General features: G+C 42.2%; 1 protein-coding gene across 1 annotated transcript in view; it reads right to left on the bottom strand.

The window, feature by feature from the left end:
* Positions 1–16,528, bottom strand: part of LOC124540444 (dual serine/threonine and tyrosine protein kinase-like) — a 47,389-nt gene that overhangs the window by 12,003 nt on the left and 18,858 nt on the right. The window contains exons 8-17 of the mRNA XM_047118017.1: positions 15,042–15,268; positions 14,189–14,305; positions 13,661–13,775; positions 8,304–8,491; positions 6,970–7,048; positions 6,233–6,320; positions 2,868–3,150; positions 2,027–2,145; positions 1,714–1,805; positions 1,169–1,301 (exon numbers count right to left, since the gene is read on the bottom strand). Of these exons, the coding sequence (XP_046973973.1) occupies positions 1,169–1,301; positions 1,714–1,805; positions 2,027–2,145; positions 2,868–3,150; positions 6,233–6,320; positions 6,970–7,048; positions 8,304–8,491; positions 13,661–13,775; positions 14,189–14,305; positions 15,042–15,268 (1,441 nt within the window). The remainder of the gene's footprint in view (positions 1–1,168; positions 1,302–1,713; positions 1,806–2,026; positions 2,146–2,867; positions 3,151–6,232; positions 6,321–6,969; positions 7,049–8,303; positions 8,492–13,660; positions 13,776–14,188; positions 14,306–15,041; positions 15,269–16,528) is intronic.

The following is a 16,528-nucleotide window of genomic DNA, read 5'->3' as shown; positions in this document are numbered from 1 at the left end:
TACTGAGCTCTACTTGGTGGTAGGGTACAAGTTAGCCTGATCTTTTTGACAGACGGTAGCCTACTGAGTTCTACTTGGTGGTAGGGTACAAGTTAGCTTGATCTGTTTGACAGACGGTAGCCTACTGAGCTCTACTTGGTGGTAGGGTACAAGTTAGCCTGATCTTTTTGACAGACGGTAGCCTACTGAGCTCTACTTGGTGGTAGGGTACAAGTTAGCTTGATCTGTTTGACAGACGGTAGCCTACTGAGCTCTACTTGGTGGTAGGGTACAAGTTAGCCTGATCTTTTTGACAGACGGTAGCCTACTGAGCTCTACTTGGTGGTAGGGTACTAGTTAGATTGATCTGTTTGACAGACGGTAGCCTACTGAGCTCTACTTGGTGGTAGGGTACAAGTTAGCCTGATCTGTTTGACAGACGGTAGCCTACTGAGCTCTACTTGGTGGTAGGGTACAAGTTAGCTTGATCTGTTTGACAGACGGTAGCCTACTGAGCTCTACTTGGTGGTAGGGTACAAGTTAGCCTGATCTTTTTGACAGACGGTAGCCTACTGAGCTCTACTTGGTGGTAGGGTACAAGTTAGCTTGATCTGTTTGACAGACGGTAGCCTACTGAGCTCTACTTGGTGGTAGGGTACAAGTTAGCTTGATCTGTTTGACAGACGGTAGCCTACTGAGCTCTACTTGGTGGTAGGGTACAAGTTAGATTGATCTGTTTGACAGACGGTAGCCTACTGAGCTCTATTTGGTGGTAGGGTACAAGTTAGCTTGATCTGTTTGACAGACGGTAGCCTACTTAGCCCTACTTGGTGGTAGAGCTCTGTGCAAGTCCGTCTCGGTAGGTACCACCCACTCATCAGATATTCTACCGCCAAACAACAATATTTGGTATTATTAAAGTTATTAATTTCGGGATATTTCGACATTGTCTACGAATGTCTTGTTCACGAGATATATCGAGCTCCACCGAACAAAAATAAAAAAAACATGGTAAATATCCCGAAATTAATAACTTTAATAATAAAAATAACCATGTTAATTTAAAATCCAATATTTGGTATTGTCGGAAAAAATCAAGCCGCCAAGAAGCATTCTTCGCAAACGCTGTCTATTCCCTGTCAGATATATCCACCTGTGTGAAGCTGGGATTGTTGGCTGGCGAACTTACCTCGTGTAGAAGAACTCCATGGCGAGCTCTTGGTAGTGGCGTTCGTCCGCCGGCAGCACGGACTTGACGGCGGCCGGGCTGTGGCCCGCCCACGAGCCGCGCACCGAGTACACCACGCCGTACTGGCCCCGACCTGCGACAACCACACCCGACTTAACCACGCTGGTATTAACAACGCACCAGATCATTAGAAATTATTGAGCGGATCATTTAAGGTAAAGCAACATGTTAATGTGTCACAACGAGGAAGTAGCCCCCTTGAGAAAAGCGCTTGGATCTTATTTAACACTGCTCGAATACATGCTTCATGTGTGTTTTGATGTGTGTTTGATGTACTGGCGAGCACGAGATAATATGACAAATAATTACGTGAATGCCTTTTTTTGTTTAATTTCATTGAAGTTTATAATCCTTAGTTTATAATCTAATAAATGGTCCTTCGAGCCGGATGTAAATAAACTGCAAATCTAAACTCAGTTACGTTAGTAACTCGTTTTGGGACACATAATAAATAAATTATTATGTATCCCAAAAACAAAACTTACCAATCTCACGACCGAGCTCCGGTGTTCCGTACATTAAGAGATCACACATGGATGTGCTTTCGAGACACAGACGCGCAAACGCCGGTGCATATCTAGAATATAAAAAAATATGAATGAAAAACAATTTCTGGTGATACTTAGCTGAGGTAAATGATAGTCAAAAATATATTTTATTTGATATTACAAGCTTGTAAATGTGTGAAGGCTGAATCTCTTCTCATAGTGTTGCTCTAAATGTGGTCAAAAATACGTGTCCACATTTATTAGTATATATTTTGAAATATTAGTAAGCATTTTTGGTTGACATATTTACTTTTTCCTTATAGCGAGTTTGATGTCTTCCGTGTGGTGTAGGCGGCTTGCGAGCGCAGTCTCGAGCGAGGCGAGCGCCGACTGGTATCTCTCATGCGCGACGCTTAGTCTTTCCAAAATCTATAATCATTTTCGAAATTACTTTTTTGGTAATAACAAATTTATAAGTTTATTTTGAATTTGACGACCTCCATGGTCGAGTGGTGTGTACACCGGTTTTCATGGGTACGCCACTCTGTGGTCCCGGGTTCGATTCCCGGCCTAGTCGATGTAGATTACCATTATTTTTCTATGTTGTCTTGGGTCTGGGTGTTTGTGGTACCGTCGTTGTTATTGATTTCCATAATACAAGTGCTTCAGCTACTTACATTGGGATCAGAGTAATGTATGTGATGTTGTCTCATAAATTTAATAAGTATTCGTATGGTTTATGACGTATAATTTAATTATTAAGCATACTGGTATTACCAATATTTTCGAAGACAGGGGTTTGCTGTATTGATACTTGGATGATAAGCTACACTAATATTATAAATGCGAGGGTAACTCTTTTACTTTTTTATACTTAAACTGCTGAACCGATTTAGATGTACGTATGTAGGTACGTATGTACGTACGTACGGATGTATGTATGTATGTAGCTGAGTTTCTTTCGCCGTTTCTTCTCAGGTCAGGTTATTTTCTTTTCCGAACCGGTGGTAGTGTTTCAATTGACCATCAATAAGAAAGTGTAATTCTATATTGAATAAAGTTATTTGAGTTGAGTTTGATGAAATTTGGTACGAATATATGAGTCTCGGGGAGCGACACGGGCTCCCTCGAGAGGGGTGAGGGTCAGTGACCTGCAGCGAGATAAGGCGCGCGAGGCGCTGCGGGCCCAGCGAGGCGGCGCAGGCGTCGGCGGCGCGGCGGCGCCAGGCGGCGCTGAGCGCGCAGCACGCGCGCGGGCGGCGCAGGCGGCCCAGCAGGCGCCGCAGCGCGTCCAGCAGCTCCGTCAGCAGCGAGAACGACGCGCACGGCGTCAGGTCCACCTGCCGCGCCACGCCCAGCAGCGCGCGCACCGCCGCGCTGGCCGGCCGCCCGCCCAGCTCGTGCCGGCACCAGCCCTCCAGCGACTCCAGGCACCTGCGCGACGCGCGCGTTAGCCTACTGCGTTAACCTAAAGCTGAAACCGCACTTTAGCGACGCGGAGCGGAGAGGCGCGGCGCGGCGCGGCCTCGCCTAACCGCACTAGACTGCAGCGGAGCGGCGCGTTGCGGCCTTCTCACTAGTCAGTGCGTAGCTAGACGACATTGAAGATGGACGAAACTTTTGAAAAAGTGATCGCGGTGTCTTTACCATGTGAAGAGGCAGAAAAATTAGAGAAAAGGTAATGTATGAAATCTACATGGATACATGACATCCCACGTTCTCGCTACAAAGAGGGAGAATACCACAAACTTTTTCCACGACTCTTGAAAGACACCGTTCGTTTTCGTACTAATTTGAGAATGTCAAAAGAAAAATTCATATCGATATCCATTTCTCCTCGTCAATCGTGCGTCGTCTTGTTCGTCGTCGGCAGAGGCGCGGCGCGGAGCGGCAAAATATTCTTTGGTGCCCAAACAAGCCGCGCTGCGTCGCTCCACGCCGCGCCGCGTCGCTCCACGCCGCGCCGCGTCGCTAAAGTGCGGTTTGAATCATATTATTATTTAGATATAATATTAATCGACGCCGCTCCGCGCCGCGCCGCTGCCGCCAGCTAGCGGCGCGGCGCGGTCGAATGTAATATACTCAGTTCGAGTTCAACTAGCGGCCAAACAAGACGACGCACGATGGACGACGAGAAATTGATATCGATATGAATTTTTCTTTTGACATTCTCAAATTAGTACGAAAACGAACGGTGTCTTTCAAGAGTCGTGGAAAAAGTTTGTGGTATTCTCCCTCTTTGTAGCAAGAACGTGGGATGTCATGTATCCATGTAGATTTCATACATTTCCTTTTCTCTAATTTTTCTGCCTCTTCACATGGTAAAGACACCGCGATCACTTTTTCAAAAGTTTCGTCCATCTTCAATGTCGTCTAGCTACGCACTGACTAGTGAAAAGGCCGCAACGCGTCGCTCCGCGCCGCTAAAGTGCGGTTTCAGCTTAAGAATGCAGTGAGTTGTCATTGTTTACCGGCATGACTCCGCCCCCTGACCAATCAAATCTCTTCAAAGTACAAAGTCAAGTTCACATTTAATTAGTTATTAACTGATATTTTTATTTTTATAATTTAAATTTTGTTTATTTATATATTCTAATTTAATTTATTCAAGCTGTACACGTAATAATTAATGTAACCTATAGATACTAGATGACGTTATGTCAAAATATGTAAATTTCTACATCGCGATGGCAAGATTCGCAAACGATTGTATATACCTAGTGGTAAGAATATTGTTGATTAAAGTCGATGACTTTCGAAGTCGATGACAGCAGCGTGATGGGACGATAGCTCCCGGGAAGCATTATGTTCTTGTCCTGCTTGGGAACCAGGATAACTCGACCGAGTTTCCACGATGATGGAAAGTGTCATCGACTTCGAAAGTCTTCGAGAAACTACTTCTACTGCACATCACGCCCCACCTCCAACCACGCGACGAACAGTTCGGTTTCCGAGCCGAACACTCCACCACGCTGCAGGTCTCAAGGGTTCTGCACCATCTCGCTGTCGCCTATAACAAACGAGAGCACTCCGTTGCAGTATTCCTGGATATGGAGAAAGCGTTCGACCGTGTCTGGCAATCCGGACTCATATACAAACTGTCCATATCTGCTACTCCCCGTCGAGTAGTTAAGACTGTGGCCAGCTTCCTCCAAGACGGGCGCTTTCAAGTGGCAGTTGAAGACGTACTGTCTACGGAACGTCCCATCCAAGCCGGAGTGCCCCAGGGAAGCTGCTTGTCACTCATCTGCTACAGCAGATACACGGATGACATTCCAGTTGCGGATGGTGCCATCTTAGCACTGTACGCTGACGACGCCGCATTTGTAACCACGTCGTTGAATGCCTCGCACGCGGCGACCAAAATGCAGCGAGCACTAGATGCACTTCCCCCCTGGCTGGAGCGTTGGAAGCTTAAGGTCAACGTTGCAAAGACCCAGGCGCTACATATAGGGCGGTCACTAGCCCCGCGATTAATGGTGTCGCTCCAGGGAGAATCGGTCGAGTGGTCTCCGTCTGCAAAGTATCTAGGCGTGACCATCGACAAGAAGCTCTCAATGCGTCACCATGTTAAGAACGTGGTAACGCAGACGCGAGCGGCTAGAACCCTCTTGCACCCCCTTCTGGCGTCTCACCTGCCGCTCCGTGTGAAGCTGTGCTTATATAAAGCGTACGTCCGCACGCGACTCACCTACGCGGCCCCAGCGTGGTTCGCACTGACCAGCGAAACAAGCCGCAAGTCTTTGCGGGCCCAACAGTCGCTAGCGCTGCGCACCATCACCGGAGCGCCCCGCTACGTGAGAAACGCAGTGATAGCCAGAGATCTGCATGTGGAGAGCCTAGATGACCACGTTCGCCGCCTGAGTTCTTGTATGTTCGCGAGGGCCGACAGAGCGCGATCCCAGCATCTCCAGGGTATTGCGCCATACCATCGGCGACCACCGGACCCAAGAGGATTACCACGCGACCTCACTCGACCATGACCGCTTCGTCGTCGCCGGCTGACGGGCGTTCGCCGGGATCCACCGACGAACTCGACCTCGCTGCGCGACGGGAGAAGCCATCACATGGACATACCACAGTGGGATCCGCCACAGGTTGCCGATTGCCAAGGCTTGATCGCCCTGTGGCGTGAACCCCACCCGGATCGAACACCATGGATTGCAATCCACCCAGTGACCCGGCTGTAGTTGCAGTCGGCGTTGCCACCACTGTAGGGGGCCATCGCCCCGACCAGTTACCCCGGGGCCTATGCGGGCCTGCGTGGATATCTCAATAAAATGTTGATTAAACAGCCGATTAGATTTTTACTTAAATGTGTATTTTTTAAATTCATTATACTTAGTCTTTAAAAAAAATATATTTGTTGGAATTTTAACACAAATATGCATACACCTTCACCCTGCTGTTAAAAAAACATTTGATTGGTCAGGGGGCGGAGTAAAGCCGGTAAACAATGACAACTCACTGCATTCTTAACGCGAACAGACTATAGGAGTACTCATGTATACCGTACCGTTGTAGGGTTCCGAAGTACGAGTCCTTGAGACAGTCGACGAAGTTGACCAGCTTCAAGCTGATCTTCCGACTTAATTTCGTGAGAACTAGAATAAATAATAATGTATTTAAATTTATTGTATGCAATAAATTGGCACCGATAGATTGTTTTTTCCAATATTTTAGGCATGCAATCAATATTTAGAATTATATATATGAAATATAAAGTTGTGGCTACGGTTACACAAGACCGAGTTATTTGTGTGGATGCCGCGCAGTAAGCAGTTGTTCATGTTCGTAATAGAAGTTAATTTGTAATGATTGGAATAAAAATGGAAGCGATGTTTTGGGCGCGTAGTTGGTATTGTGGCGTATTAAATATATTTCAGTTTTGTCATTAAAGTACTACAAAACACACAAATATAACGTAGACTAAGTATCGGACGGAAACCGAATGCGTAATATCATCTATGCCTTTTTTATTTTTTTGGGAGAAACGTATTATGGATTTCCCCAAATGCAATGGAATTACATATGATTCGCTGGTTCTCAGGACGCCTATCGCACGCCCTAGTCCACCGGAATATCTATTAAAAAACTAGCTGTACACTCTCCGTCTCTTCGGCGGCTACATAGGTTCGCTTTCCTATATTCGTACGCAAGTAGTGATACGTCAAGCTTGTGTATGATCCATACAAAAACATTCGTGCCGTGTAACCGTGGCCTAAGAAAGTCTTAATTAGCAATGAAAGTCACCCGTGCGCTGTACGTCGAGCGACGCCTGTCGCGTCGACACGCCGGCGCACGGCGGGAACGACGCCTCGCTGTCGCACACCTGGGGGGGGGGGTTATTATATATACAGCCGATTGAACGTTATACTCGTCCCCACCGACTTCGTTCTGAGCCGAAGTGCGATCTCATAGGAGACACCCTCAGGACGAACTTTAGATTTAATCTCGAGCGCGCTCAACCTCAGGGCAGGGGACATTAGTTCTCGCCCGAAAGACCGGAGACGCTGTAAAGGCCGGTAGGGCCAACAGCAATACTACACACATATAATAAAAAAAATTATACTCGGTAAAGTGTGATCTGTTCACTTACGAAGGCGTTACATTTTCAATTGAGTGAATAGATCTACAGGGCTTTGTGTAAGCTTATTAGATATAACCCTTTCATCACTAATTTTGTCTCCATAGTATTGCTGTGTTCCGGTTTATAGGGTGAGTCAGCCAACGTAAATGCACAAACGACATATCATTTTCTTTCCCAGATGTAAGGGCTATTTTTTTTTACTGTAATGCAGACTCGTGGTATAATAGAGCACAACTTAGATGTAGCATCGACAAAATTTGTAGAGCCGATCACATCCGAATTAAGTACGCTATCTCAAATTATCAGTATTTAATTGTAGTATCATATGACCTAGGTAGGGCTTTGTGCAATCCCGTCTGGGTAGGTACCACCCACTTATCAGTTATTCTACCGCCAAATAACAGTACTCAGTATTGTTGTGTTCCGGTTTGAAGGGTGAGTGAGCCAGTGTAACTACAGGCACAAGGGATAACATCTTAGTTCCCAAGGTTGGTGGCACATTGACGATGTAAGGAATAGTTAATATTTCTTCCAGCGTCATTGTCTATGGGCGATGGTGACCATTTACCATCAGGTTGCCCATATGCTCGTCTGCCAACTTATACCATAAAAAAAAAGAAAAAAACCTAATATATTCTTCAAGGTGACACGTTGATTTACATACACTTGCTTTTTCATTTCGAACTAACACGGGAATCTATAGTGACGAATAGTGTCAAATGGCGGGATAGGGAGCTATTTCTATTGGTCGTGTAAATCGGCAGTAATCGGTTTTATTGAATTTGCCGATGCTATATCTAAGTTGTGTCGTACTATACCAATAGGTTGTCAATTTATCAGAATGCAAGCCTCTGAATGAAAATAAAGATGCATAAAATTCCATTCACAAAATTAAATCGAGCATCAATTCGCAATGCCTAGTAGTCCTATGACTTGAAATCTAATACGAGTGGAAAATATTACTCAATAGAAAGAGAAGCCAGTATTTCCAACTCACGGAGTCAGAGTTGACGGTGGAGGTGTCAAAAGCCTCGCTGCAGCACAGGCTCTCGTCGGCCGATTCGATGATCTCGTAGTCGTCGAGGTTGCAGGCGTCGCACTCGGCCGCCTCTGCCGCGTCGCGCGCGCGCCGCGCGTACAGCACGCAGCGCGACGCGCGCCCGCGCTCCTGGTGCCTCGGCTGGTCTGCGAACAGGTTCCCATCGTCACGGTCTCTGCTCGCCTCTGTAGCACTTACTTTCTGACAGCCTCCAATAATATACCATGGGAAACAATTATTTTTTTGCGGATTGGCAAGAACATTGTGAACGGATTTTGACTGCATTGTTAACTTTGTTCGTTGTTTAAGTATTCAATTGGATGAATACATACATAGAATGTCTATACAATTAGCCATACACACACACACACACACAGATAGAGAGAAACACACGCGAAAGCGTTCTACCTTTAGCTATTACATATATATATATAGCCATACACACACACACACACACTAGCTTGTTTCATCTTATAACTTTGAATTAAAGTATGAGTGTGTTAAGGAAGAGCGACTTCTTCTGGCACGGGAGCTCCCGGCACTCAAAAGAGGAAGTCAACCTTTGAGATATTATTGTACTGTCTTGGTTATTGATGAGCCTAAAGAGTGCAATGATGGAGATTATTGTATTGGAGCATATAGTCGGTAGTGAACATCATGATTCACAGATAACAAATAATCTGATCACAGGCCTCACCAATAACATTTGCACATAATTCCAGGCAGCAAGCAGCTTTTAATTTGTGCTCATTGCCAAGTCACTATAATTATAATATAAAGAAAACTATTGATACAATTGTATCAATATACTAAATGTTGATTTATGACTACATAATAGATAATTTGAATAGGACTTGGCTTCTATGAGATCTCAAAACCTGTCAAGATGGAATGAATGCATCGAGAGACTAGGCATTTTTTTACATTTAATGTTTTTGGTGGGATAAAGATTTAGACTTCAAGACTGGATATATGTACGTCGAATTACCAATAACCTGTATTGGTAATTCGACGTACATCCGCTAGAAGGTGATAGGGGTGACTATTTGCAATAATTTTAACCCCATATGCATGATCCAAAAGTGGATCATGTTTGTTCCCAACAAGAAAGGGCAAGTCATTTATATATGTGAGAAAACAGAAAAGGTTCAAGAATTGATCCCTGGGGGACCCCATACCCACTGAGACCCTAGGAGACCTCTTCCCTTTAACGTCAACCTTCTGAATTCTATTGTTAAGATAAGAAGTCAGAAGGTCGAGCGCACATAAATTATTATAAATTATAAATTGCAATTTAAAATTCCATATTTAAATAGCGCGCGAAAACGCTTCTTGGACAATATGGTGCTGCAATGGGGTCTGTGACGTTTGCCTTTACTTTAATCTTTGGTACATATAGTAGGCAAGCAAGGTTATTACTTAATCATAAGTTTGGCCGATCAGCACCGTTTTGTGTCACGTCACAAACATTTAAAAAAATGCATTTTTAATTATGTATTTTTAAATAAATTAAGTATTATATGCCTCCAAAACCACAGCACTGAAATGAAGAAACAGTTCCTATGATTTTGTACACTTTTCTTACTACCATAGATAATTAATCTAAAATACCTTCTATTTCTGGCACCAGAGGGCGCCGTAAGTACTTACCCACCATTGTAGCTGTCAAGCGTCATTGCATTCTTGTGAATCGTTCGAATTGCATCAAAACATTTTTCTTAAAATACAAAGTATTAAAAAGATTGTGAAAACGTGTACTAATTGTGTGATTTAGTGCATTTTGAAAACACAGCAGTGTATCTCACTACAAAGATGGATCCGGTAAGTAGCGGTAAGGAAAACGAGCGTGCCGGTACTGTTGCTTCGGATGGAGAACATGTACCGTCATTAAGCTCTGTGTCTAGATCTTCAGGGAACAGTTCATCCTCGTTCTCGGAGTTCGAGGATGATACTGCATCACCCTTACCAAATAAACGATCTCGTACAACAGAACTTAAGTACAGGTCGAAAATAGTTATTACCGATTCTCGGGTAGATGTTTTAATGTCACAAATGGCGTACATTTCTAATTATTTCAATGCCCTATCTATTATGATTCAACGGGTCAACAGGATTATAATAAAGCTGTTTCTAGTACTAGTAATAATAACAATTTACAACAATTTCCTAATACTAATTCAGAACAATTTCTAACATTACCTACCCAACCCGTATCAATGTCGCTTAATTGGGGTTCCCTAAATACAGATGTTGAAAGAAAAAAGATTATGCCAACACTTATGTTACGGTGTTCGAAGAAAGACTTTTTAAAAAGTATTTACTTATTTAAAATTAACGAAATTATATATTTTATTTATTAATTACATTTGACTTATCTAACTAATGCTATTACAAGACTGATTTTAAATTCTAATATTAATTATTTACGAAAACAATATGGAATGTGCGTGTAAGCAGTTTCATTGTGTTCTATATTCCATCGTCAGCGGTATGTGCAGGGTTATTGCACTATAACTCAACTAGTGATAAAGATAGATATTTAGAATTAAATAAGTTACAACAATTTGATTCTCAGGCTTGGAAAGGCATTAGGTATAAGCAAGTTTTACAGAGTTGCTTAGCAACACCAGGGTTCACTGGGCTTCAAGTTAATCATGAGTTATGTCACTTTAATCAGAGCAAGGACTACCTTGCTTGAACTGAGTTACTTTTAGCTGGGATATCCAATCAAGTATTGGAACAGCGGCAATTATTAAAAACAGGTTTACAAACTATTGTTGATTGGGCTTGTACTAATTCTTATAACTTAAATCAAAATAACTTATTTGATAAAATTTATGATATTTTTGGACTTGAATCTTCATGTCATAAAAATTCAGAGACCACTATGCAAATTATAAGTGGAAAGCATTCCGAATGTATAGAGGTTAGGCGTGAACGCATTCTTAAAGAAATAGGTAATGACAACCTTAGAAATACTCTAAGGAATGTCCCGCCCAGCTCTGAATTCTTATTCAGTAGAGGCTTTGCAGCCTATAATACAATCCCTCGGCGGGTCTCAAATCTGGTTGAATACGCCAGCCTATTTAAAGGAGAAGAAGAATCCAAAGCGGGGAGAACATAAATTTCAAAATAAAAAGGCAATAAATATAAAAACAAAAAGTTTGACAGTAAATTCAAACATTCTGTACAACAAAAGAGTCGGTCCTTTCGTCAACGTCGACCCAATACAGAAGGATCAAGCCCTAAATCTAAAGAAAATTGATTCGCTGCACGGTTTCAGAGGAGGTCTAGATAGGAGGCCTAAGATTTTCCATAGAGAAATGGTCGGAACTAGGGGCAACCCAGTTTATTTTAAGGTCAAGCAAATCACCGCTTACCTTTCAGGAGTAAGCCTCCTCTGAAATACCCTTCCAGTCATTTTTTGGAATGTCTAGCTACCAAAGTTTCCCCATAAATGACTTAGATGATAGAAGAATTAAAGAGCACGGGTGTACTAGAAAAAACTTCAACTATAGACCCGGATTTCTATTCAAAGATGTTCCTAGTCAGGAAATCAGATGATGGACTGCGCCCACTTTTCGACCTCAATGCTCTGAACTCATATGTAGCAACAAGACATTTCCATTTGATAGCTCAAGTTGATGTGATAGTATTCCTACAGGGGGACGACTGGTTAGCCAAGGTCGATATCCACCAGGCGTATTTTCATCTGTATATCGCTGACACTCACAGAAGATTTTTGCGTGTCATTTACAAGGACGAGATCCTCCAGTTGACAGCATTACCTTTCGGCCTGTACTCAGCGCCCCGTACGTTTGCAGCAGTCTCAAACTAGGTGGCCGAGGTCCTCCGAGGTCGAGGTATACGTCTCATTGTGTACTTGGACGATTTTTTACTGGCCTTTCAGGACAGATTCTGTTGGCACAGGTTGCGGAAACGCTGGCTAACTTGGAGTCCTTGGGATGGTGAATAAATTACAAGAAATCCATTACCAATCCCACACAAAGCTGGAGTACTCAGGTCTAATCTGGGATACTCAAAATCGGACAATTGCCTTACCAACTCAAAAGGTTGTAAGTATAAAAGACTGCCTGAGAGGCATGTTGTGCCGTGACAGCTGCTCGTTAAGAGAGCTTCAGAGGATGTTGGGAATGTTAAACTTTTCCAACCACGCGAATCCTCAGGGCCGGCTTCACTACCGGAGGTTCCAACTCTTTCTAAAAAATTTTATTGGGAAAGACCCGAAAAGAGTATCGACTCCCAGTGTGCGAGAGGACATGCGGTGGTGGTTTGACGCAGTAGAGACTAGAAGGTAACTCATTTCTTAACCACAGATGCAGCGGATGCGGGCTGAGGAGCGAGTCTAAATGATCAGTATCTGTCAGGAAAGTGTGTTTCAAGCCAAAGAAACTGTCACTCCAATATGAAGGAGATGTATGCCGTCTTTGCAATGATCAAGTCTCAGAGTTCACGGTTACAAAATGCGCACATTCTGGTACAAACGGACAACAGAACCCTAGCAGCGTACTCGCAGCGAACTCTATTAGCCTCTCCCAACCACATTCACCTAAATCCCCTGTGAGGGACCTTAATATTCTGTTGGAGTGGCTAAAGATCAATAAGGTTACCAATTCTTTTGAAATAAGCAGACGAACAGCGCTTATCCTTTTACTTGCCTCGGGACGAAGGTTTCATGATCTGACCTGCTAGAACTCAGTGTTAGATGCTGTGTTTTCTCCAACACATAATACCTGTTTTATTGTAATGCAAAACAGTCATATTATTTTTAACTTTCCTTAATAAATAACCATTTTTAAACTCATGATATATACTGATGATTTTTCGCATTGCCAAATAGCCTATTCTGTTTCATGTTTGTATCCTACACGAAAGGGCAAGTCATTTGTGTACAGGAGGAATGAAAAAGGTCCAAGAATTGATCCTTGAGGGATCCTAATACCAAGTTACCCTCTTAATTGTTAAGATAAGAAATCGGAAAGTCGAGAGGAATTTGACAGTGCGTTTAATCGAATTACTTAATGACGAAGTGTCCTGACTAAAGTTTGAACACATAACACACACACATAAACAGTCATTTTTATTTTATCTTCAAATAAATTTTTAATAGTTAATTACAAAGGGCATAATTTTTTTTCCCAACGAAATAACTACTACAAACTCAAGTGCATAAAAACGATACCCATTTCAAAACTTTTCACGCACACATTGACATGTACCAATACAAATACATTATCTAATTGAACACATACGTAAAACGGGTGGTTACGCAAAGTTTGTTTTAATTCTCTTACCATCGACACTCCAATCCATGTTATTTATCTCGGCCTTCATTTCTTGGAGTACTTCTTGCATTATCTGTAACAACTCCTGTTTCTTATCGCCTTCGGTGAACTTTTCGCTTATAGTCTGTGGAAAAAATGATTATTCCATTACACCATACAAGAGGAGGGACAAGATGGCAAAGTGTGGCAAAAGATGAGAACAGTATCGTAAAGACATTTGGCATAACAATATATGAAATGCATGATGTGTTTCCACATTGTAGCAAAGCAAAAGAATCGTGAAAGCGAAAAAAATATATGAAATGATTTTACTGAAATTTGTATGAAGTGGCGAATGTCTGAATCACGCTAACGTTTGGTTCATTCCAATACATATAAGGTCTCGAGAGTAAGATGGCATTTGTGGAACTTTATGCTTTATTGCATGAAGCATAAAGTTCAGTCAAGATTCCAATTAAAAACTAGAAATAAACTATTGGCATTAGCACATATGTGTCCATGGAACATTTCCAACCCCCTCCCCTTCCCCCCACAAACCTCGTACAGCTGTTGTTCCTGGCGCGCCACGTACTGAATCTTCTTCGGTACTATCTGCAGCTCTCGCGCCATATCGAACGAAGCCAGCATGAACTGCTGCAGTAGTTTCACGTGTATCTAGAAGAATTGCATTAAAGTTTAGAACTTGGTGTTAGGGCTTTGTGCTAGCCCGTCTGGGTAGGTACCACCCACTCATCAGTTATTCTTCCGCCAAATAACAGTACTCAGTATTCTTGTTTTCGGGTGAGTGAGCCAGTGTAACTACAGGCACAAGGGACATAAAATCTTAGTTCCCAAGGTTGGTGGCACATTGACGATGTAAGGAATAGTTAATATTTTACAGCGTCATTGTCTATGGGTGATGGTGACCACTTACCATCAGGTGGCCCATATGCTCGTCCGCCAACCTATAACATCAAAAAAAAACTGGGAAAGGAATTTAGCCATCCATGAGGGATAACATACTTCTATATTAATCATAAGATGTCCAAGCTTTATAATAAGTATAAGATATATTGAGCTGAATTTATTTACGCAAATTTTCATCAAGACTACGCTTCCGATTTAGACAATGGCGCTCCAAAAACCATTGAAGTTTCTTGATATATTATATCCTGGTGATGATGATGTGGTGGTAACATATAATCAGGAGGTCCAGTAGTCCAGTAGTCTATCCCCCTACATACATTATAAAAAAAACACGATTGCTGTCCAATAGTTCTCAGCTCAGACGCTACTGATTTTGGTATTGATTAAATTTTAAATTTGTCCCACACATGACTAGTATCCCATGAGATTGGTCCCCTGACCATAAAGTGAGGAATATCAATAGTCGTAAGGATATTTTTCTCACCTCGCTCAACTTAGTGCACTGATCCAACAAGTAACTCTGCGAGCATTCAGTCGCGAACTTAATCACCGTATTCAGTAACGAACTTCTGCTCTTGATAGTTCTGTCGATGTCGACTTCTTTCTTCTTCTTTCCGTGCTCGTTTTCTTGTCTCTCCGTGTTCTTTAATATTTCAAGGTCATCTATTATCGACCATTGGCTTTTCACGTGGTGTTTTGGAGGGGGATTAGCTGTAAACACATCATGCGTTACAATTTAAAGAAATCCGCAGACATTTTTAACTTTGCCGTTCCGTAAATTCAAATCGTTTGTCAATAAAAAATACATTGGTAAAAATGGCATTATATTCGATACAAGATTTTGTAGATGTTAAAAACTCGTGAAGTTACCTGTAAATACCTGTTGACTCCCAGGCAGGATATATTACATACATATGTATATATACATGTATATGTACATATACATATATGTATATGTTGTGAGAGTCGAGATGACCCAGGTTAGAACGCGTGCATCTTAACCGATGATTGTGGGTTCAAACCCAGGCAAGCACCGCTGTTTCATGAGCTTAATTTGTCTTTATAATTCATCTCATGCTCAGCGGTAAAGGAAAACATCGTGAGGAAACCTGCATGTGACAAATTTCATAGAAATTCTGCCACATGTGTATTCCACCAACCCGCATTGGAACAGCGTGGTAGAATATGTTCCAAACCTTCTCCTCAAAGGGAGAGGAGGCCTTTAGCCCAGCAGTGGGAATTTACAGGCTGTTGTTGTTGTGTTGTTGTATATGTATATACGATCAGTGCTTCGAAATCTAGATCCTGCCGCGAATAACAGTACTCATAACATGGTAACTCTGACTCAAAGCAATTTCAATCAAATCAATTTTATTCAATAAAACTTCATAGCGAAGCGTTATTGAATCGTCGACGCTTAGATACTGACACCGTTTCGGCAAGCAGCCTTTAGCGAGAAGAAACGGCAAGAAACTCGCAATTTGATCATGAATCTAACATCCGTAGAATAGGCTATGCGAAAAATAATTTGTGAATTATTGTAATCAGTGTATATTATGAGTTTAAAAATGGCTATTTACTAACGAAACTTAAAAATAATACTTAATTTATATAAAAATCGATAAATAAAAATGCATTTTTTCAAACGTTTGTCACGTGACACAAAACGCTCCTGATTGGCCGGGCTTATGATGAAGTCACTTTCTTGTAAAACTCGCTTTTCTACTATATGTACCACAGATTAAAATACAGCAAAGTGACGTCACCGACCCCAGCGACAGCGCCATATTGTCCAAGTAGCGTTTTCACGCGCTATTTAAATATGGAATTTTTAATATGATATTTTTCGGCAAATATGTACTAGAAATAAAAAAACAACTTTGAAAGGGTTCCTTAACCTCTACTTAATAATATAAAATGGATTTTAAAAACCTGTCAAATAGCCTATTTAAGAAGAAGAAAAATAAGTTC

The sequence above is a fragment of the Vanessa cardui genome, chromosome 25 (genome assembly GCF_905220365.1).
Source record: "Vanessa cardui chromosome 25, ilVanCard2.1, whole genome shotgun sequence".
Lineage (NCBI taxonomy): Eukaryota > Metazoa > Arthropoda > Insecta > Lepidoptera > Nymphalidae > Vanessa > Vanessa cardui.
The sequence above is the reverse complement of the archived record's forward strand: the minus strand, read 5'-3'. Positions and strand labels throughout refer to the sequence as shown.